The sequence below is a fragment of the Mustela erminea genome, chromosome 4, assembly GCF_009829155.1.
Source record: "Mustela erminea isolate mMusErm1 chromosome 4, mMusErm1.Pri, whole genome shotgun sequence".
Classification (NCBI taxonomy): domain Eukaryota; kingdom Metazoa; phylum Chordata; class Mammalia; order Carnivora; family Mustelidae; genus Mustela; species Mustela erminea.
Window position 1 is genome coordinate 86,041,141 of NC_045617.1, and position 21,788 is coordinate 86,062,928.

The window sequence follows — 21,788 nt, forward strand, 5'->3', positions numbered from 1 at the left end:
GGGCTGGGATCTACGGACCGGGTCACTTCCTGGGTCTTGAGGAGGACGATTGGCTGGGAATTGTGGCCAGCACACCTCCTCTGGGAACCTCTCCCTTGAGTAGGGGAGCCTGCTCTGGCAACCTGGTGTGGTAGTTAGTAGCCCAGGCTGGGACTTAGTTTAGAACTGAGGCTAAGCGTCTAGCTGTGTGACTTGGAACAAGTTACAAAACTACTCTGAGCCTCAGCCTCCAAATGCAGCTAATGTTGGGATTAAAGGAGACCATGGACCAACATGTCCCTGTCAGTGCCTGTGTGTGGTAAGGATCCCACAATGGCAGATGTGGCTATGTGGGTCACACTGCCCAGATGGCGGCAGCCCCCAGGTCTCCCAGGACTGTTTAAACCTAGCAGAGAGGGTATCAACATAGTTAGAGAACTCCCCCCCCCACAATAGAAGGGGCTTTGATATTTTGCAAGTAAAAATTTTGGTCTTACTTAAGTAAGGACTTAGGGAATGTGCGTGTGTTTGGTCTCAGCTGGGACGCTGCTTCAGTTTTGGATTCAGGGAGGCAGATGTTATTTGCATTGGATGTTCCAGTCCCTCCTCCCGCTCTGGGTGTCAGCCCCGCTGTAGTGGACAGCCCCACACACGCTGCCCAAGAGCTTCCCCAGTGTGCCTCAGTGCCACTCTGCTTTTCCACCTCAGAGCTCTCTCTAAAGCTGGCCGAAAAGTCACTCAGCTCAGAGCAAGTCCTGTGTTCTCCTTATCTCCTGCCGTGTCACAAACCACCCCAAATCTCAGAGGCTCAAAACAGCGTCTATCATTTATCTGCTCATGGTTGGCTAGGTTCTCTTCCACACGGCCTGGGATGTCCAAGGATGTGCCTTGGCTGGGCAGATTCTCTGTCCCCGTGCCTTCCCCACATGGCTAGTTTGGCTCTCCGCAGCGCAGGGCTCAGGGTACTTGGGTTCCTTACCTTTCATCTGGTTTCCCCAAGAGCTCAAAGGTGGGGGCCGCCAGGCCCCTTAATAGGTAGGTTCAAAAAGCACAGAAGGTCATTTCTACAGTGTTCTATTGATCCAAACAGTTGGGTCACATGCCGAGGGAAGAGACTCCACGTCTTGCTGGGGGAGTAGCGAGATCACTTTGCCAACAAGTATGTGGGCGGGGAGACATTGTTGTGGCCAACTTCGGACAATGCCAACTGCCACATCCAGCCTGCATGGGAGGAAGGTGGGGACTAATGCCTCTGGGGGCATCCTCAACAATGAGGGTGGCATTTGGTGGGTAAATGCAGGGCTCTTATCCTCCAGAGGCAAAGTTCTGAGGTGCACTGGGCAGGTTTTTCAGAAGATCCCAGCAGGACTGAGCCCCAGGTTCCCACAGTGGAACCACTTCAGCCTCTCCACAATGCCCCCTTTATTTCCTTTTGCTCTTTCCCCATCTTTGTCCCCCCCCTCCCTTTCTACTTCCTCCAACCACCTCCCAGTTGTGCTCTTAGGCCTTGTTCTCCTGGAAAAACAAACCAAGACACTCAGTTTTCCTCACTTGAAAAAGCCGTTTAAATTGGGCTGTAAAATTTTGCACCTGCCTCCAGGGGCTGTTGAATGATCCCGCAAGAACGGACGGGAACAAGCTTTGTAAACTGGGTGGCCAGCCACAGAGGTGAGGATCACTGCGAGTGGAGGTATTACTCCCTAGAGAAGGCAGGGACTTGGGGGCTGCTGGTGTGGGAGGTCCAGTCCCCCTGATCATCTGTGAATGGTGACTGGGGCTACTGTGGGGGTGATGAGCGGTGAGGGCAGAGAGGTGAGGGGAGTTGGGAGGGGAGGGGTGTGGACAAATAAGGTGTGCTGTGTCTCCGTCCTGGCTGCCAGACAGAGGTGACTTGGCACAGTTACGTGACTCAGCAGGCCACCACCGCCTGGGACAAGGTCCCTCAAGATCATGTACCCAGCTCTGCTGAGACTCGCCCTTGTGGGATAAGATCTGCCTCCTGATTTGGCTTTTGCCCCAGGAAGAGAGACGGAGTTACCACTGGGAGGGTCCAAGACTCTGGCTCATTCACCTCCACTCAGGAAACCCTGAAACACTGAGCCCTTCCTTCTCTGTGGGCCCTGCGGGAAGTATCCGAAAGTGAACAAGCCACTCTCCGCGTTCTCGGGGCTCCCGGGCAGGGACTAGATGTGGGACACCAGGCGACAAGCACCTTGAACCGCACTGAAGCAGCTGCTTGCTGAACTCCTCCCAGAGAAACTGGCGTCCACCATTAATCCCACAAGGCTTTAGGATACCACAGGGAGAGAGGAAGGGCATAGCCCGGAAACAGCATGGGGCAAAGTCGTGGGCGGCCTGGCTCATTGCAGAAACTTTTCTGTGGCTGGAGCCCAGAAGGACGTGGGGGTGGGGATGGCCATTACAGGAGGCTGGAGAGGGGGTGTCCGGAAGAGCAATGGGAGTCCAGAAGTTCAAAACAGGACGAAAAGGGGGGTAGGTTTGAGTTCTGATTCTCCCTGCTGGGGGCAGTGATGGTCAGGTGGGAGAGGGTCTGTGTTAGGGCCAGCTAAGGGTCCTCACTCACTCATTCAACAAACATCTCGAGAACCCCTTTCAGGTGCCAAGCAAGCCCTGATGCCGCTAGTGCGAGGCTCCACGTGAGGGGCTGCGTGGGCTTGGATGGAAAGAAGGGGCGGGCGAATTTAGGAGCTCTCACTGTATTACACAAACACATCCTGGAGGTTCTCACGCCGGCTTCCTGAACCAGTTGTGTATGAATTTGGAAGTCGGGGACCTGTTGCTTCAGGGGTGACGAACTGTTATTTCGGGGCTGAGCTCAAACCTCAGGGGCGCCACAGAAGGGCCACCAGTCCTGGAGACTCCGCCCAGCCTCATTCCTCCCCCTCCTTCCCCTACTCTGCCCCAGGCTCAAGAAAGCATTATCCCCAGGGGGCCTGGGAGAAGCTTGACCCACCTCTGCAGTCCGGAGTCGAAACTCTCATCCAGTGCAGAGCTACGGGACTGCTCCAGGATCATACGCGAGGTTGGAGGAGACCACCCTTGAAAGGATTTTACCCCGCCCTGGAAGGAGCCCTCCACCCTTTCCCACATGATAGATGACCAAAAGCTGATTGGGGGACAGGCACAGGGAGGGTTCATCAGAGAAAAACAGCCCACCAACAAGCCCATCAAAACCCCTAGACACACTAACTCTACGACAGCTCCCTGGGGTCCCCTCCCTCCTCGGAGATGTGCAATCACTTTGCTACCCCTCCCCCCCACACACACCTCGCTTCGCTGCCTAGCCCTCCTGGTCTACCTCTTCATTCTTCCATAGCAGCGTGACCAAGGACTGCGGGCACTTAGAGGAGAGGAAATCCTGTAACAGGGTGTCACTGACGCCGGTTATGAATCCCGTGTCAACAAGAGGGTTCCCGTCGGGGTCCTCTCCCCTGACTCCCAACCACCTCGCCTACCTTCCATGCCCGGCAGCTCACGACCAACTGTGACCGTGACTTGAGGTCTCACCACACCCCCACCCACCACGTGGCATGCCCCCTCTGCTTCGATCCCTCAACAACTTGGCGCCTCCTGGGCCCCACCTTTTACTAGGAAATCTCCGGACTCATCTTAGCCATGGTCGCCCCAGACCACACCTCCACCCCAATCTGGCATTGGTGCTTTCTGTCTGTGGGATGCTGTGCCTGGTAGAGACAGGCTCTCTTGAGCCTTCATCTCCTTAGCTGACAATGGGGCCCAGTGACCTGTGGCGTGGGGACGCTCCAAGGTGTATTTGTCAAAAGGCTTGTTGCAGTGGTCAAGCGCTAAATAAGGGTAGCGCTTAGTTACCTTGAGGTTGAATGGTGCTAAAGCAAAACCAGAGAATCTTGGACCTGTTGTTGGGGGAGGGTGTGGGGGTGGGGTAAGGAAGGTGTGGGAGGGAGGTGGAGAGTCGTTCTGGTAGAGGTAGGGATGATACCAAGTAGCTCTAGAATGGGTTGGTATGTTCAACACATAGGACCCTTTGTAAACACATCCATGCCTTCATGAAAATTGTGACTCACTCCTGAAACCACAGAACTTTATATTTTTCCCCAATAGACTCCAACTTTTAACTAACGTCCTGTCTGGTGCTGTTTAGGCGACTCTGCAACCATAGAAGAGACCAGTCTCAAACCCTTTAAATGGACACGGACAGGCTCAGCCTGGTCAGTCCTCCCTTCACATTCTTTCTGATCCCCAGGGCCCATCCCCCCAACTCAAGCCTGGTCCTGTTATTCTCTGACCCAGATTCCAAGGCAGGAGCCCTTCCAGGGGACATCAGTGGCCACAAGCACAGGCTCGCTCCCTCTTCCCATGCCCGTGGCTGCGACAGATGCAGGAGCATGGCTGTGTGGGTTTGAATCAGGCTGTCTACTGAGATCTTGCCCCAGTCACCTCTCCACCGCTTTTCCCCTGGCCTGTAAAATGGGCACGTACACCCACTGCATGGTAAGATCTTTTGCAAGATCAGAGTTCATTTGTGGAGCACGAGCATGAAGCAAACTGCAGACAGTTTACACGATCCCCATCACTGCCCCAGAGCTCTCCCCAGCTCCTCACTCCTTCCCAGTTCTAGGATCCTTTCTGCAAGGGTCTTCCCCATCCACCTTCAGACCTGTTAACTGCCACCTCCTCCAAGAAGCCCTCCCTGACCACCTCATCTTAACTAGCTGGCTCCTTCCCACACCTCCTCAACTCTTTTTCTCCCCTTTCCCTTCTGGACCACCCCAATCCTCACCATGACTCGCACACTGTCATCCGTTCTTCCCACCCCCAATCCTCCCAGACTGCCCCCACAGAGCACACAAACGCCAGGCTGCCCTGTCCATCTTCAAGGCTTTATTGTAAAAATGTTAAAATAAATTACATTTAACATCATTGCTAGTATGTACATACAGTGTGTGAGTCCAGGATGGCCAGCGACACCCAGCTAGGTTGGGCAAGGAAACTGGGATGAACTCAGAACATTCAGAGAAACAGAAGGCCGCTCCTTCTCACCCAGCTGCCCGGCCAGCACAGCCCTGGGTCACAGGATGAACGCAGGTGGGGGTCACACACACCCATCACCGTCTTCACATGTTGGTGGTGGGGGGAGGGGGTCTGGCCCCACAGTATGTGGGAGGGGGCTGAGAGGCGGAGAGTTTGGGTCAAGGGTGATCCCTTGCCTCCTGGCCAGCGTCAGTCACCCGTGAGGGATGCCTCGCCCCTACCACCGCCACTCTTTTGTGTGTGTGTGTGTGTGGGGAGCTCTCGATAGCGTGGTGCTGGCTGAGTCCACCAAGAAAGACCCAGCTAAGCTGTGGGTAGGAGGGCAAACAGTTGGCGTCCCAATCCTTGGGAGCCTGCTCTTCCTCCCCTGCGCCCCCCCCCCAACAATGGAGCCAACAATGGAAGATCAAAACAGCAGTTTATTCAAAACCAAACCAAACCAAACCAAACCAAACCCTACAGGGCAGAGAGGGCTGGCCCCAGGGTGTACCTGGCAGAGGACCTCTGCTGCCCCACACCAGAAGCAGTCTGTGTGCGCTTCACATTATCTTTTGCTCCCCGTGTCCCCAGTCTTTTCTTAAACACACAAACGCATGTGCGCACACAAATGACAAACCGTGGCTGCAGGTGGGGAGCTGATTCACATCTTTGGTCCCTCCCATGTGTAAGCCAAGAGGGACTCGGCCTCCCCCACCATGGGGGCCAGGGAGCCATGAGGTCCTTGTTCTGAGCACAGGGGGAGGCTGGGGATGGAAGGAGCCGGAGCCGAACCCAGCCCTGCAGCCCCCCAGCCACCGTTACCCTCTCTTCCCACAGCGTTCCCAGGGGGAGGGAAGGCCTGCATCTGTCACCTCTCGGTGGAAGAGTGGGTCAGGGAACTGGGCTCCGGGTGGCTTGGTCTGGGCAAAACCAGGACTCAGACCCTGGGCCAACTCAGAGCTTGCTGGGGGGTCCTGTGCATTCGGAGTGTTTCAGCATCTGCCCGGGGTCTTCCCCTCCCTTCCCCTGGGCGCCTCTTCCCTACTGAGCTTGCAGTAGGGCCTGGTGGGCACATGGGGTGGGGTTGGGGGATGCTTATACGGGCATCCCATGCAGCGTGCTGCTATTTGCTGAGGAGCTGGAATGCTCCCCACACCACTGCTGTACCTCCTGCAAAGGCAGGACCCAGGGCTCCTAATGCCCTCCCCCCACTTCTGAAATACTAGCTATGTGCTGGGCACACAGGAGCTCATTAATACTGGTGAACTCAAATGGCCGGGGCTCCGAGCCTAAGAAAACCGTGTGACATGCTCAACCAAACACCCGAAGACCCATGAAGGTGCAGGCTTCCTGAAGGGTCACCTGCCAGGCCACACGTCTCTGAACCACCAAATACACCAGCCTCCCACTGCCAGCGTGCCCATTCAGCCAGAGAGCAGGGGCCCTGCCCTGGGTGCACGCCGAGTCTGACCCGCAGCATCTGGCCGGAGGGGATGGAAGGTGAGGAAGGGCCCTGGCCCCCCACTCCCAGTTCCAGGGCTGCCCCCCACCAGGGGCCAGAGGTCCCAGCTGTAGTAGGACGCTCCAGGATGAGGGGAACAGAAGCCATCGGAGTTGGGGTGGGGAGCCGGGCCTGCCTCACGTGCCCCTGGGGCAGTCTGACTGAATGTACTCGTTCATAAGCTGTTCGTAAGGCAGAGAGAGCTCCGACTCCGTGCTGGTGAAAGTGGACTCGTCGGATGACGGGAACTCGCCCAGGTTCAGGGGCACCTCGGCTTCGGTCCCCTCCTGGGGCCTCTCCTCCCCAGCCAGGTTGTCCTCTATGGAGGACTTGGATGTCTCCTCGTCCGAGAGGCCGGCCTCCTCGTTTGCAAAGGTGATGCTGACGTTCTGGAAGATGAGCGGGTGGTAGTCCTGGGCGTCCCACGGCTCACCCTCCTCGCTGATTCGGTCCAGCTGGTTAATGAAGATCTCGGAGGTCGCGGAGCCCTCCTTGGGGGGCCCTGCCCCGGCCTCCTCGCTGGGGGGCCGCGACACATGGCCTTTACTCCTTAGTGTCTGAGATACCTCTTCCAAGCTGGGCACCCGGTTCTTGGAGTAAACCACCAGGGGGGACAGGGAAGTGGGGAGGGCTGGAAGCCCACCCCCCTGGGGCCCCAGCCCTGGCGCTGGGACCCTCTCCCCAGCCCCGCTCGTCTTCATTGCTTTCTTCCCGATCTGCTTGATGAGGTCATTGTAGGTCTCCTCCTTCTTGGACAGAAAACCGAAGATATTGACGTCCTTGGATGCCGTACTCCCAGTCACTTGCAGAGCCTTTCTGGAGTGTGGGGAGCTCTCAAAAGACTCCTTCCGCCGCCGCCGCCGCTTCTTGATGGCCTTGTGGACCTCCACAAACATGCTCACCTTCCAGTTGACAAAAAGGGACAGCCAGGCCAGTCCCAGGTAGATCCAGAGCTCCACAAAGTAGCGGTACAGGGCATGGTAGTTGGCGCTGGGGTTCACACCTGCAGATGGGACAGGAACCCCCGAGGGTCAAAAGTGGGTCAGCAGGGACCTGAATACACGTCAAGGCCACTGCTGTGTTCTCTGAAAGCAGGCAGTGTCGGAAACCAGACTGTTCTGCCATCCTGATGATTCATGTCCCTATCTTAGTCTCCAACCTGCCTGAGCCTCCGAGTCCTCAACTGTCAGAAGTCAAGAGAGTGGTTCTCCAGGATAAGGTAGGCTCCAGGTCCCAGGTGATGGGAAATCGGTTAATGTAGCCACCATATGTGTCAGAAAATAGTTCATGAATGTTTGCCTTTCGATTATCCACTGTATCACATCTAGGTGTTTTGTGCACCTTTGGGGACGTATATGTTATAATTCAGTTAAAACCAGGATGGAAACTAAGTGAGCGTGTGGCCGGCATATTCACAGCAAGGGATGGACTCACTGGTTTAACTGAGTGGGGCTGGTGGGTAGGCCAAGAGGGCTGTGCCCACCGGTTTCAGCACAAACTGCTCTAGAAAGATGTGATTCTCCTTCAGTGGGGTCTGGCTGCTCCTGGACTTCCTGTTTCTGCCTTCTTCAGACTGGCCCTTCCCATGGTCTAGAGGGCTCTGCCACCCCACACCCTCCTCCTCTGAGCCCAGGCTCCTGACACCTGCTCCAGGGAGTCAGTCCTCTGGGGTCAGCCTGTGCAGCTCCGACTGATCTCCTACATTCCGGCATTACGAGGTTTCCAGCTTAACTTCACGTTTCTGGACCCACTGACCTGCATTAGTATCTATCCTGCCCCCGTCACCTTCCAACTGGGAGCAGTCTGGAAAAGGGGAAAGGGCAAGGGGGCTTCCTGCAGAGTAGGGCTCCCGCAGGGCAGGAACTATACAACCCTCATCAAATTACAGGTCAGGGAGGACAGTGGCTGTGTTTGCCCCTGGAGGCAAGCGGTGTCTCTGAGCGATGCTGGGGGCTCTGGGTCACAAGTGGGCTGAGATGATGAGGGCACATGCTGACACAGCTGGGTCTTATCCTCAGCACTCATTTGACTTTGACCACCCTGTTAGGTAGGTGCTGTTCTTTTTAAACCAATCTTAAAGATGAGGAAACTGAGGAAAGGGCCTAAGGTTTTGCTGGAGCTGAGAAAGTATGGGCAAATACACTTCCCTAGGACAAAGGCTTCTCCCTGCCCACTCGGGGTCCCTTAGACAATGGGGGGGCTATGCTTACGTCTGAATTTATCTCTCAAGACAGAGTGTCTGGGTCTCTTTCCTGTCCCCCCTCACCACCACCACCCAACCATCTCTCCCAGCGTTTGGAGTCTCCCCTTACAGTAAGGCAGAGGGGTAATGACCTGCTCCTGCCCCTTAGGAAGGGGGAGGGCGGAGACCAGAGGCCCCTGGAGCAAAGGCTGGGGTCGGCTGAGCAGGGCCAGCAGGCACTAAGGAAACAAACACGGGGCCAGTGCAGCCAAACGGGGGTTGAGAAGATGAAGGGCCAAGATGCACTGCTGGCCAGAGACACAGGTCTTAGAGGCTGTGGCCAAAGAATTTTATCACCTGCCTGGATTAAGCAGGGGAGGAGTGGGAGGGACTGTCCTGGCCCCAGAGGGTGGGGCAGCTTAGGAGAAGGCCTCTCTTGTTTCTAAACTGCCTGTGGCAAGAGCAAAGTTTCGGGCCTCTCGGCCAAGCCTCTGTAACAGCTCCCTCCGCTCCTGCGATGGGAAACAAGGCAGGCAGCTCTCGGACAGGAAGGGGACCCCGCGGCTTGGCTGCAGGGCTTTGTGGGTAACAGGCTCCAACTCTGCAGAGGGGGAAGAACCTACCTCCTGCCCCAAGTGAACCTAGGCCTGAGAGCAGGGGAAACAGAGGGAGAGGAAGCAGGAAAAGCTATTGCCCAAGAAAGGGAAACAGAAGAGGACCCCTTTTGGGGGAGGGGTTGCTGCCCAGGACGCTGAGCACCTGCTGGGGCCCCAAAAATGGTCCCCTGAATTGCACATGGAGAAGCAGAGGTCTGGGGGGAAGGGCAGGACTCACCAGCCACAAAGTCACCGAAGCCGATGGTGGAGATGGTAATGAAGGAGTAGTAGAGGCCCTCGATGTAGTCCCACTCCTCTGTCACCATGAACACGAAGGGCGGGATCACCAGGTGGACCAGGACGCCCCATACAATGAAGATGGCTGTGCACGTGATCTGCGCCTGTCGCTGATGGGGTGGGGGGGACGGCAGGGAGACTGAGTCAGACCCATGGCAGAGATGGGAAAATCAGCAAGGGCATTCAGAAGGCCGGTGAAGCAGCCAGGCGGGAGGTCAACTGGTGCCATGCCTGGGAGGAGGCTCGGCGCCCAGGAAAGGGCAAGGAGCACTGTTCCCAGCCTCAACCAGGGGCCGGGGGTCCCCGAAACTGCCCTCTTGTCTCCTGCTCTAGCACCTCTGTCCATTCTTAGATCTTTCCCCTCCTCCCATCCCCTGCCAGGGTCTTCCCAGTGCTGCGCAGCATCCAAGGTTTGGGGACATACCAGGCTCACGCCTCTCTTGGTGAGGAACTGGCCCAACCTCTTGGCACGTCCCCCGAAGAACTTTCCCAGGGCACTGATCCACGTCAGGCAGAGTGGCACTCCAAAGAGACCATAGAAGACACAGAAGAGGCGTCCAGCAGGGGTCTTGGGGGCCACATTGCCATAGCCTGAGGAAGAAAAAGAGTGAGGCATGGAGAGCTGCAGCAGGGGTGACAGAGCCAGACTCAGCATGGCCCTGGGCTCCGCTACATGGCCAAACCTACACCCACATCCACACAGCCCTGTCCTCTAAGATCACTTGATACTGATCTAATATCAGTCCTCCAGAAATGAAATTTTACTTTATTACACAATGGTCATGATTGTTTATAAAGCAAGTAGGGTGGCAAGGGTCATGTCTCTTCCATCAGACTGGGAGCTCCCTGCTGGACAAAGCCTTCATCAATAGCAAGCCCTCCACTAGTCCATACAGCACCACAGTGCAAATTACAAACAGCCTTCTCTGGGGAGACACCCCACAGGCACCACGGGAGGTGGTCTCTAAAGACGGCCATTTTTTTTTTTTTTTTTTTTTTAAGATTTTATTTATTTATTTGACAGACAAAGATCACAATTAGGCAGAGAAGCAGGCAGAGAGAGAGGAGGAAGCAGGTTCCCTGCTGAGCAGAGAGCCCAATGCAGAGCTTGATCCCAGGACTCTGGGATCATGACCTGAGCCGAAGGCAGAGGCTTTAACCCACTGAGCCACCCAGGCGCCCCTAAAGACGACCATTCTTAATCCCTTCCCCTCCTGTGCATGCTGCTGCTCACATCCGGCTGGTGTCTAATCCCCAACCTTGGAAGCTGGGGCTTCAGGGGCCTGCTTAGCCAGCGGATGCAGCACAAGTACTACCAGATAGTCTAAGCCTGAGAAGCCCTGTTGCTTCTCCCTGGCTGGCTGCAAGTGCTCACTTCGGGGATTCTCCCCCTTGGAATCTAGTTGCCGCGCTGCGAGCTACCCGAGTCACGGCGTTTTCACCTCTAGCCGTGCTCTCAGCTGACAGCCACGGTCCACTATCCAACGTGTGATGGCAGAAGCGGTCCTAGATGTCTAGCCAGTAGTGCTTTGGCTGACTCCAGCCTCAGACACAAGACCGCCACCGCCATTACTGACCTCTAGCAAGAACCAACCGGCTGAACCCAGTCAACCCTCAGAATAGCAAAAGTAGCAAAATAGTAAAAAACAGTAAGTTGTGTTTTAAGCCACTGAGTTCTGGGGTGGTTGGTCATACAGCCATAGATATCAGAAGAGACACCCAGCCTGGTGAGCAAGCATGGGCTGGTTTGGTGCAGAGCACAACCTGTTCAACCTCCTGCATGGCTCGGGCTATCAGGCTTTGTCGTTTCTGCTCCAAGAGCCCAGGTGAGGACTCCTAGAGAAATCTCCCAAGCATGGCCAGTCACCAAGGACTTACTAAATCCCCAGGAAAAATGCTCAAAGAGCGCAATGCAACTGAAGGGCACGGGGCCAGAGCTGGACTCTTATAAAAAAGTTCCGTGGATGGTGGGCATGGACGTGGGTATCCGGAAGGTCCCAAAAGACTTACCAATGGTAGTGATGACCGTGGCTGCAAAAATCATTGCGTTGGGCCAGTTCCAGTTGTTGAAGGTCTGATTCCCCGTAATGGCCACACCCTGTCCTGCAGCATCAGATACTACCTAGAAGGAGAGACACAAAGTGATGATTTCTTCCCAGTGACAGCAGTGGGTGCAACTCCGTATGAACATTCTTACTGAATCATCACAATAACAAGGTGGCAGTTACTGTCTCCAATTTATAGGTGATGAAACATTTTATAGAGGATCAGAGAGGTTAAGCGATTTGCCCAGGGCCACACAGCGGGTAAGAATGCAAACTCAGGCACTCTGTCTCTCAAGTCCGTTCCCTCACTGACCCAGTACTTCTGGAACTTACTAGCATGTACCAGCATCACCTGGTGAGCTTGTTAAGTAGAGACTGTGGGGCCCCACCTCCAGAGTTTGATTCAGCAGGTCTGGAAAGGGGCCAGAGAATCTACATGTCTAAAAAGTTTCCAGGTGATGTTGCTGGTACTGGGCCAGAGCCCACACTGTGTTAATACTATTCTGCTTTAAGGCAGGCATATGTGATTCAGAAACACAGGACGCCTATGCCCTACCCAGTCCTCCACAGAGGAGTTTCCTACTGCGGGACAGACCTGGGAGGGACCCGCATCCACTCCTCGTCCCAGCTCAGCACCTCCTGGATCTGTTGTCTGAAAGAGTACACGTCGCATCTGCTGGCTTCCTGCTCCCCATGCTTGGGACTCTATCCTCCTCCCCTAAAAGGTCCCCCTTCCCTCTCTTCTCTGGGTCCATCTCTCTGCCCTGGGCCTGGCAACTTCAAGGTCTAGGCCAGGACAGATCACCAGAGATGGTGTGTACATTTCAGGGGGGACTCAAAATCAAGTGATCAGTCCCCACGGGGCTCCCAGCAACTGTGGGCAGCAGGTGACACAGGCCACCTGGGGAGTACACTGGTAGCCCTAGAAGAAGACTGATCTATTCCAGGAACTTCAATAGTTGCCAAAACTGCTTCAACCTGTTGAGAACTGGCTCTACCCTCCACATCATTCACCCCAACCTGCAGATGGCGGGGTATGGACCCCAGCAGAAAGCTCACAAGCAGGGTTCAGGGTTTAAGCCAGGAGTTCCAGGGCAACCCGAGGAGGAGGACCCCAATCCAGAGACCAGGAAACTCAGCCGAATTTTCTGTACAACTCAAGCCTGGGTCTGCGGGAAGACAGAAGGGCAAGGGATGGAAGCCAGAGGGAGACGGAGAGCCCACAGTTCTAACCCTCCGTGGCCTGACTGAAGTCTGGTGGGAAACGAGGGAGGGGCTAGGCTGGTTCTGAAGGAACCAGAAGTTTGCAGCTGCGACAGCAGGCCCCGTGTTAACGGCTCTGCAGCTTCCATAAAGAATTTTCCATGATGACATGCTCCTCTGACAGGCCATCAAACCACACCACCCGCTGCCCTGCCTCCTCACTGCCTTTCCAGAACATCTCTCTGCAGGTCGGGAGGGGCGGACGGCTGCCCTCCCCTCAGAGAGCTGGCTGTCTAGCTGGCTGGGCCACTTCCATGAGAGAGCACCAGCACATCTAGATCCCAAGGGGCCTCCTGGTCCATCGGAAATGTTTTCTAAAAGATTAAACCCACGTCCGAAGCAGGAGAACGAGGAGTGGGGTCCTGTGTCTTAGCGTTAAACAGGCGGCGGCTCCCTCTGGTCCTTTGTCCTCTCGGTGGCCTGTTGTGCAGAGAGAGGGTCGAAGGCAAAGCCGGGAAGCTCAGCCTGATGGACGAAGGGACATTGAAGGGGAAGCCACCCCACTGAACCGAGGGCAATGCATTTGGGGCACCAAGGCTGGTCATCCCTGTGGAGTCTCAGGAACACGAGCGCTGTCTGTCTTCTCACACAGACGAGAGGGGTGGATTCCAGAAACTCAAACCAGAGTCCTCACCGATGTCTAAATGGGGACATGAGAATGTTTGGCGCATTCGGAGGAGGAACTGGCGGGCACTAGGAGTGAGCACAGGTCTGTCAAGAACCAGTCACGCTCAGCTAAGTGCATCTCCCGCTCCACAGGGGCTGTGAGCCCTTGAAGTTGGGTGGAATGCGGTAAATCTCGATTTCAGCAACAGATGGGCTGGCAGAGATTTCATGTGGACAAGACAGAGTAATGCAGGGCGGAGCTGGGATTAATTTGGGCCCCTTTACAGGCAGATAAACAACCAAGAAGCATTGATCGTTATCAATTTGACCGGAGGTCTCCGCCATCACGCGAAAGGCCTGGCCCCTTCCGTATTTTAGTCAACGACACAGCCAACACGTACGAAGAGGGCTGCCCCGTCCCACTGGCAGAGGAGGCAAAGCGGTAGGCAAGGCGGGGATGGGGAGAGGGCCATGCTCATCTCATCATTGCCGTGCAAGGGCAGTGTGACCTCAAAATCCCCTCCCCCACACTAATGAGACAGGATTGTCTTTGACTATTTTCATGTCATCCACTTTGAGTTCCGAAAAGACCAGACCAGGATGGAGGGGAGAAGGCCTTGGGTTTCAGGAGACCACAAACTAGCACACACGAGGAAAGTCAATAAAATCGCCGGCAGTGTCAACACCTCACGTCTTCAGGGCTGGGCTACACTCGGGGGGCTCTGCCCCACCCTGGGTGTCGGACCTCCCACCATCTGCTAACCGAGAGGGAACGAGGGTGGCTTTCTGGATAAGGAGCTACCTGAGAACCCAGGGCCCCCAGCAGCACATCACTCCGGGGGAACAGAACGAGTTTACAGCAAGGCCAACCAGGGCAACACAGGGCCGCTAAAGGGGTGACAGGAACCCCGGGGAGCCCAGCTGGGGAACAGCGCCCTCCGGGAGAGTCAGCAGGTGCTGAGTGGGGAGCAGTGGGTGTGGGAGATGCTGCCGCAGGTCCCGGGGAGGCACTGTCAGGAGGCGAAATCCCTGTCCTCCCCCCTGTCTACGCCAGGTGATGGGGCTTGAAGCCCCACGACACACAGGGACAGCCCACCCCACGCTGCCCAAAGGCCGTCCATGACTTGGGAATCAGTAAGTGCTCAGGAGACACTGAACAGAAGAGGGGCAAAACAGGGTAACCCAAGATGGCGCTACGGTTGGGAGCTCTGAGGCAGACAGGCTGGGTTTCCTGCCTTTTCCCCCACCAATGCTATATGCCCTTCCAGGCACAGCCTGCCACCTCAGCCTCTGGCCCTGGGTCCTCAGGGGGCCACAGTCCCAGGCACTCTCCCCATTATCTCTCCACAGTCATCTAGAGAGGAGCACCCGGATGGGTCCCCTGTGTCTGCAGGGCTAGAAGCACCACCAGCCCTTAGAACAGTCCCACTGGTCAGGTCACAAAACAGGCTGAGAGAGGTTAAGTGGCAGAACTGGGCTAGTTTCTGGGCTGGCTGGCTGTCAGCCAATGGGGCTCCCTCCACCTCCCTTCACGGCTCTAACTGCCCCCTGGGCACACCAGCACCGCCCTGCTGTTGCCTCCTCTCTGCCCATGGGCACCAAGCAGCTGGCCTAGGAATCAGCTTGGCTCCATCCCAGCGCTGGGTGTGAAGTAGGATTGCGTGCTGCTGAATGGCGGACACCCCTTGCTGGGTGTAGATACACACATCACCTATCCTGCCTGTGTCGGGGGGGGGGAAAGGGAGGCCTGGGGGATGGGGGTGGAAGTCCCAATGTGGACTTGGGGGCCTGTTCCCTGTTCCCACTGTGTGTAGCTGCAGCTCTGGGAGGGACAACTCAATGGTTAGGCTCACGATCACAGAGGATACAAAGGGGAGGCCTCCCAGAACCAAGGGCCTGGCCCAGGACTGAGGTCATTCGCAGGTTACAGAGAGTGGCATGGGGGAGCCAGGCCGACACCCCGTTAGACACGGCGTCCTGTCCCCAGGGTTAGGGAAATAGCTCTCGCAGGAGGAGGTGGCCCCTGTTCACTCACGAGGTTCTTTAACTTGGCTCCCAGATTCACACAAGACAATATTTTCATTTTCCACAGAACCGGGCAGAGTGATGGGAGAAGGGGATACTGCACACAGCCTGGGCTCAGCTCTTATTTGGGGAAGGAACAGAGCTCCTGCCTGAGCTGCCCTCCTGACCAAGTAGCTATGATTTACTGAGGGCTTTCTGTGCACCAAGTGTTGTGCTAACACTTTACTGCCTTTAGCTCATTTAATGAGGACAGAATCCTGCTGGGAAGATACTGTCATTTTTTCCATTTTGCAAATGAAAATTTAAGGCTTGGAGAGGTTAAGTAAGTAGCCTAAGGTCAGAGTGCTCCAAGCGAAGCCTGGAGAGCCCTGACTAGACACGGTTATCCTGCGCACCCCCCGCTCCTGCCCACAAAGGCTGCAGGAAGGAGGCCAGTGCATACTTCCACCCCTTCGCACCAGCTGAAAAAACAGTGCCCTAAAACCAGTCCATCCACTCTGACCCGAGCTCAGCATTTCCAGCCAGGCCTCCAGGGAGGCTGCATGCCCTTGCCTTGGCTTCAGGCAACCAGCTGCCCTGACCCCACCCTCTGTCCGCGGAATACGGGTTCCCGGACATCTCCGCATGCCCAGGGGATCGGGGGTTTCCCGGGCATGGGCAGCTACCAGGCCTCCCCTTCCTGGAGAGTGGATCGAACAGGGGCTTGGGACACGAGGCCCACCTTCAGCCCTGGGCTGGTGGGGCCTCTCCCCTCATCTATCCTGGGCGGGCAGGGGTGGGGCACTGCAGTCCAGGGACAGGTGGGCTGGTGAAGGCAGCTAGGGGGCACACAGGGGGCTATGCCCCCCTGGCCTCCAGCTCCCAGGCAAACATGAGTTCTGGACCACAGAGCACTTTCCTGCTATGCGGATGCAGCCGTAAGCAGCCTTCTGCATGCCAGCCCCCCTGGACCCACAGGCTGTGGGGGGGGGCTCTTACCTGCCCCTGGCTGCATTTCACCCTGCGTTTGTTCCATCTAAATCACTTGATGCCTCTGGCCTGGAAGGTAAAACAAGGCCGCTGGCCACATACTGACAAGGGGCTTGGCAAGAGAGAACAGGACTTTATCATTCTTCTGGCCTGGTCCTCCCAGCTCCCCCTTTTGAGGGGGGAAGGGCAACTGCTGATCAGTCCTTGAATCATAGATGAGCAGAGTTGATATCTGAATAGCAGCTGATTTTGAGCACGGAAGTGACAGATACCAACCAAGCACCTCAAATCACTTAGTTCGCTGAATCTTTATAACCCTAAAACGTGAGGGCCGTTAGCCCGATGAGGACAGCTAGACACAGAGGCTAATGAAGGAGTGTGCCCAAGGTCACACGGCGAGTCAGTGGCGGAGCTGGGGAGGAAACTGGGGAGCTTCCCTCCACTCCCAACCCCCCCCACCCCAACCTATAGACAACGGGGAGGATGGATGCTGGGGTGGGTGCTTCTTAGCTCCAAGGAGTGGAGCCAGGCCTCTGAAGAACACAACTTTCCAAGCAAGGCTTGAGAACCGTCTGTAGAAACACAGGCTCCCCAAGAACATAAGCGAAACGAGGACAGGGCTTTTCAATCTGCTTGCTTTTCTGCGGCTGTATTCCCAGCATCTACAACACTGCCTGGCACATAGTAGGTGCTCAACAAGTACTTGAGCGTGGGTGAGGAAATTAACTGAAATGATTACTGTACATTCTCTGGTCTAGACTGATGTATCCTCCTGTGTCCTTCCTTCAGTGCTTTCCCAGCACCGTTCTGCAGTTGGGTTTTAACTAAATTCACTAGGGCCGAGGTAGAGCAGGAGAGCGGGAAACAGAGGCAGACCCCAGCAAGGGTGGGGGCTGGTGGGGTTGAGGGCGGGAGCCACGGAAACCACCTGCATCAAAGGGGAATTGAGGGGAGGGGAGGGGAGCAGCTGCTAGACTTTGAGAGGGGGCAGGGGGCAGAGGGCTAGGGAGGGGGGTGGGCTGAAGGAGGAAGATGAAAGCCCCCCCCCCAGCCATGGCCAAGATGACAGAAGGAGTAGCAGTGGGGCTGGGAGAGTCCCTGGGGAGACTTGAAGGACTTTTCTGCAGGAAGGGGAAGCAGTCCCCTGCGCAAACTGTCCTGAAGGCAGTGGGTGAGCAGAGAGCAGAAAAAGGAATCTAAGTCACCCCAGGTAGCAACACTTTAGTAAGAAGCCCGGCACCTTCCTCGGGGAATGCTTATACGCCTAAGCAAGCGCTGCATCTAGGGAGGTGGACGGCTCTTGGGCCCTCTCCAGGGCACTGACCTGGCGGTGAGTCTAGAGGGGCTCCCAATGGCTCATACCAAGTCTCTGGGTAAATAACGTAACCTATCAGCCTCAGTTTCTCCGTCTGCCAAGAATAACACCCACCCTGAGCATACGAAAAGTACGCAGGACATCCAGGCAGGTCGTCATCGTCCGCACTGAATAAATGGATCCACAGTCAGGGCCAGGACTCGCTCCGTGTGTCTTGTCAGGAAACCAGACCCTGCAGGAACTTGAGACCCGGGCAGAAGGACCACGTGTCCCCAAAGCTACATCAAAGAGCGTGGGGTTAACTTCCCTGCACCTGGAGGGCAGGCCTTGCTGAGAACAGGACACTGTCCCCAAGTTTCCTCACACTTGCCACCTTTTCCCACCCCTTTCTGTTCGAAGACTGAAAGCTGCCCTTCCTCAGTCTCATCAGTCTGCTCCTTCAGGGCACAGGGTGCCTTCTCTGACATCCATGGGGACCAAAACAACTCAAGAAGGGATCAGGGGGTTGGCTGGAGTTGGGAGGGGCTGGGGGCACAGGTGTGTTAAAGCTCTCCCTGGAGGAATCAGAGGCATGCCCCAAGATGTCCTGTTTCATCCCTTGGAAGGCCCATCTCTCCTGGTCTCTGCCACCTGGGGGCTCCTCCCAGGCACCCTGGCCAGATTCCCCGAACAGCCAAGCAGGGCAGGCAAGCTGGGAAGGAAACAATGCCACACACTACATCCCCTGACACTGTGCCTGCCAGAAGGGGCTGAGCCTGTCCGAACCCCAGTTCCCGCTTGCCACCCCGCTGCCCCCACCTATCCCCCGGCCCCTCCCGGGCTCTCCCCACATGTCCGTGTCGTCCACACACCCATCTGGTCTGACAAAGAACCCCTCAGAACGGGGGGCCATGGGTGGGGTTGAGGCTCTGTAAGAAGGTGTTCTGAACAGGACAGAAGTGGAGGCCAGTAAACCTATCTCAGGTGCTTTCCAAGCAAGTAGTTTGGGCTTGTTTAGAAGTCAAGTTTTTCAAATCCTTTCACACCCGAACAAATGAACATTAGAGGAAGGAGGGGAGGAGGACCCCAGAGCCCCTGAGTGTGGGGACTCCCTAGAGCAGCCTGAGAAGTGAGAGTGGGCATGTCGGGGGCTCGTCTGTCCAGCCACCAGGCCAGTCCCCCAACAGACAGTCCTTCCTGGGTCTACTGGCAGATCAGAAGTATCTAGGCCAGAAGGTAAGCACCTGTTAACCCTCATATTCCTAAGACCAACGAGAGAGTTCAAGACCATTGGTCAAACCCTCCATGATCTCCATCCTCCCTCCCTCTGCACTGCTCAGTTTTCTCTAGCTTTCCCTCACAGGGGATGCAGCAGGGGCTACTGGACTTGTTATCAGATGTGGAAATTGAGGCTCAGGGACCTGAGCCACCACACAGGTCTCAAGGTAGTGGTTCTCCGTCCAGGCTGCCTGGTGGAACCACCAGGGAGCTTAAAGGACTACAGTGACTGATCTGGGCTGCAGACAAGCTCTACTGGGCATTCTGAGGGGCTGCCCCTCACTGCCTCAGGCAGGGTGACAATGTTGGGGAGGGTGTTGCGGGGCTCCGAGCTGCCCCATCCCCAGCATTCTCACCGACCTCTAGCCTCAGCCCAGGTGACTGAGGTGTGGCAGGGAGGGCAGGTGTGCCTTAGGGGCAGGGCACTGACAAGGGCCAGGTGGTCACTCTGATGCCCATGCCAGCTGCAGGCCCAGCTCCCTAGGCCCATCACTCCTGGGAAGGAGCAGGTGTCTGTGGCAGGTGCTGGAACCCCAGCAGGCAGGGCCACACCGTGACTCTGTTGAGACCAGACTTCAGCTATTGCGGTGTGGATTTTGTTAACTTCTTTTTTGCTTTTCCGCAACTTTCAGCTTTGCTCCAATGCCTATCAGGAGTAATTATAATGTTTTTAGAAGAAGGAAAGACAAACTGTTAAAGGAATGCTAGGATGGCCACAAAGGGCTGAAGGACAGGCTCAGCTCTGCTCTGCCAGTCACTTGCTGAGATTCTCCAGGAATCCTTGGACCTCTGCCTGCTTTCTTCGCTGTAAAATGAGGTGGCTGGCTTAGGTTGCTGGGGTGCCCCTGTGTTTACAGTCATATCTTCTTCTGCCCACAACCATGACTTTGGAGCCCAGTTCAGCCCTTCCCAAGTTCCCCTGTCCACAGCAAGTTCAAGAAAGGACATTATCATTCTCAAGACTCAAGTTCACTGGCCACCAGCTCCAGCTCCTCCTGAGCCCCCAGCAAGTCAGGCCGCCCACACCAGGAGTAGCCCACCCCTCAACCACACTTTCTTCCTCATGTCCCTGGGCCCTACTGCAGGATGGAGAAGACGCCTCACTGCGTCCCCTCCTCTCTGGTCCTTAAAAGTAACGTGCCGGTGCTGGTCCAGGCTGCCCTCCCACAGCCCAGGTGTCTTCTGGGGGACGAGGTATGTGTACAAAACAAGTCCCCAGCAGTGCTGCTCACACCTACAGACACCCACGTGACTTCAAAAGGCAAGGGAGCAAGTGGCCTACGGCCCCATCCTTGACGCACACTTTAGGCGTCACTCGACTCCTGCTTCCCCTGGACTGCATGCAGCGATCATCTGGCAGGAGTTTGGGCAAGTCCTCCTGCCTGGGTCCTATCCTCAGGGAACCAGTCAGACATGGTCTGGGGCATGGAACCAGGATGCTTCAAGCTGTCCCAGGTGACTCTAATACGTACAGCCAATTTCAAAGCCACTGCACTAGACCCAAATCGTCCTTTCAGTTAGGAGGCCACAGTGCAGTGCAGCCCAGCCCAGGGCAGCAGGCCTGGAAGCATGGCTGTCCTCCAGGCCACTGCTGGCCTTCCCCTCACACACCCTCCTGAACCATCTCTCAGCAGCCTTTGCGGAGTGCAGGGGCACTCCTAGATCTCACGCTCACCGGGGCAAGCCCGTGCCAGAGGTGAGCACGTTTTCAGCAGAAATCTCTGGATTTCCGTCTTTCTCAGGCCCGGGAGCCCTGTCTGTACTCAGGAGGGACAATAAAAACAAGGCAGGTGACCCTGCCCCCATTGTTCTCTGCCTGGGACGGTAACCCTCCCCAGCAGCTGGGAGCCCCTCCCGTGAGAGCTGAGCCCAGGGACGGGCTGACCTGGGAGGGCAGCAGGTTTGGCTAAAGCAAACAGTGAAGGGCTGGTGGGGCTGAGCTCAGGATGGGACGTCAGCAAGCATTCTCAGGCACCTGGAGGGCTCGGCAGATGCGTAAGACTGGAAATGCCTGTGTGTACAGGCACAGGGGACTCTCTGGTGTGGCCTGGGTCCCACAGCATGGCCACCTCCGAGTTGGCTGTGGGAGTAGGAAAGCATTTCCTCCCACCCACCTACCCAACCACAACAAAGATTATTCTCCACAGCCACAGTCTCAAAATCCACCTCCCGCTTCATCTTCCTAAGGACTCAGGGCAGGTGGGATGTCCCGAGACACCTAATGACAAGAGGGACATCCTTTAGCCACCTCAGCTTTTCTACCCACAAGTTCACACCTACTGTCCCGCCTGGGGTGACTGTGGCCCCGCACCACTAATGGCTCCCTACCTGGGATGCCATGACCTGGGGCCTGGCATCATGACTTGGGTCCTCCCTTTCCCCAGAATCCAAATCCTGGGAGTGTCTCCCTCCAGCACGCCAGATGGGCAAAGCAGTCCCCTTCCTCTCCCACAGGGGTGTAGGGACTACGGAGTGAGAGACCCCTACACCGTGCTCAGCTTCTGCCTTGTCCTTCCCAAGCAAGCTAGCAGACCTTTCTGTTGAGCCCCACTTGATGGCTCTAACAAGGAAGCCAGGAAGGGCGCTGAGATGGCATCTCCCTCCTCCTTGCCCAAACCCACAATCATTGGGCACCTCTCCCACCTAGAATTCCTCTAGCCCTAATGCTGTTTCAGACCAAGACCTTAGAGGAAAGGGAGGCAAAATGGATACTCCTATTCCCATTTTGTAGCTGAGGAAATCA

General features: G+C 56.2%; 1 protein-coding gene across 1 annotated transcript in view; it reads right to left on the reverse strand.

Moving 5' to 3' along the window:
* Positions 1-4,838: 4,838 nt before the first annotated feature.
* The window catches only part of KCNK5 (potassium two pore domain channel subfamily K member 5), a 37,510-nt gene continuing 20,560 nt past the window's right edge, over positions 4,839-21,788 (reverse strand). Inside the window, exons 2-5 of the mRNA XM_032339828.1 lie at positions 11,576-11,687; positions 9,990-10,156; positions 9,507-9,675; positions 4,839-7,493 (exon numbers count right to left, since the gene is read on the reverse strand). Coding sequence (XP_032195719.1) covers positions 6,628-7,493; positions 9,507-9,675; positions 9,990-10,156; positions 11,576-11,687 — 1,314 coding nt within the window. The 3' untranslated portion in view covers positions 4,839-6,627. The remainder of the gene's footprint in view (positions 7,494-9,506; positions 9,676-9,989; positions 10,157-11,575; positions 11,688-21,788) is intronic.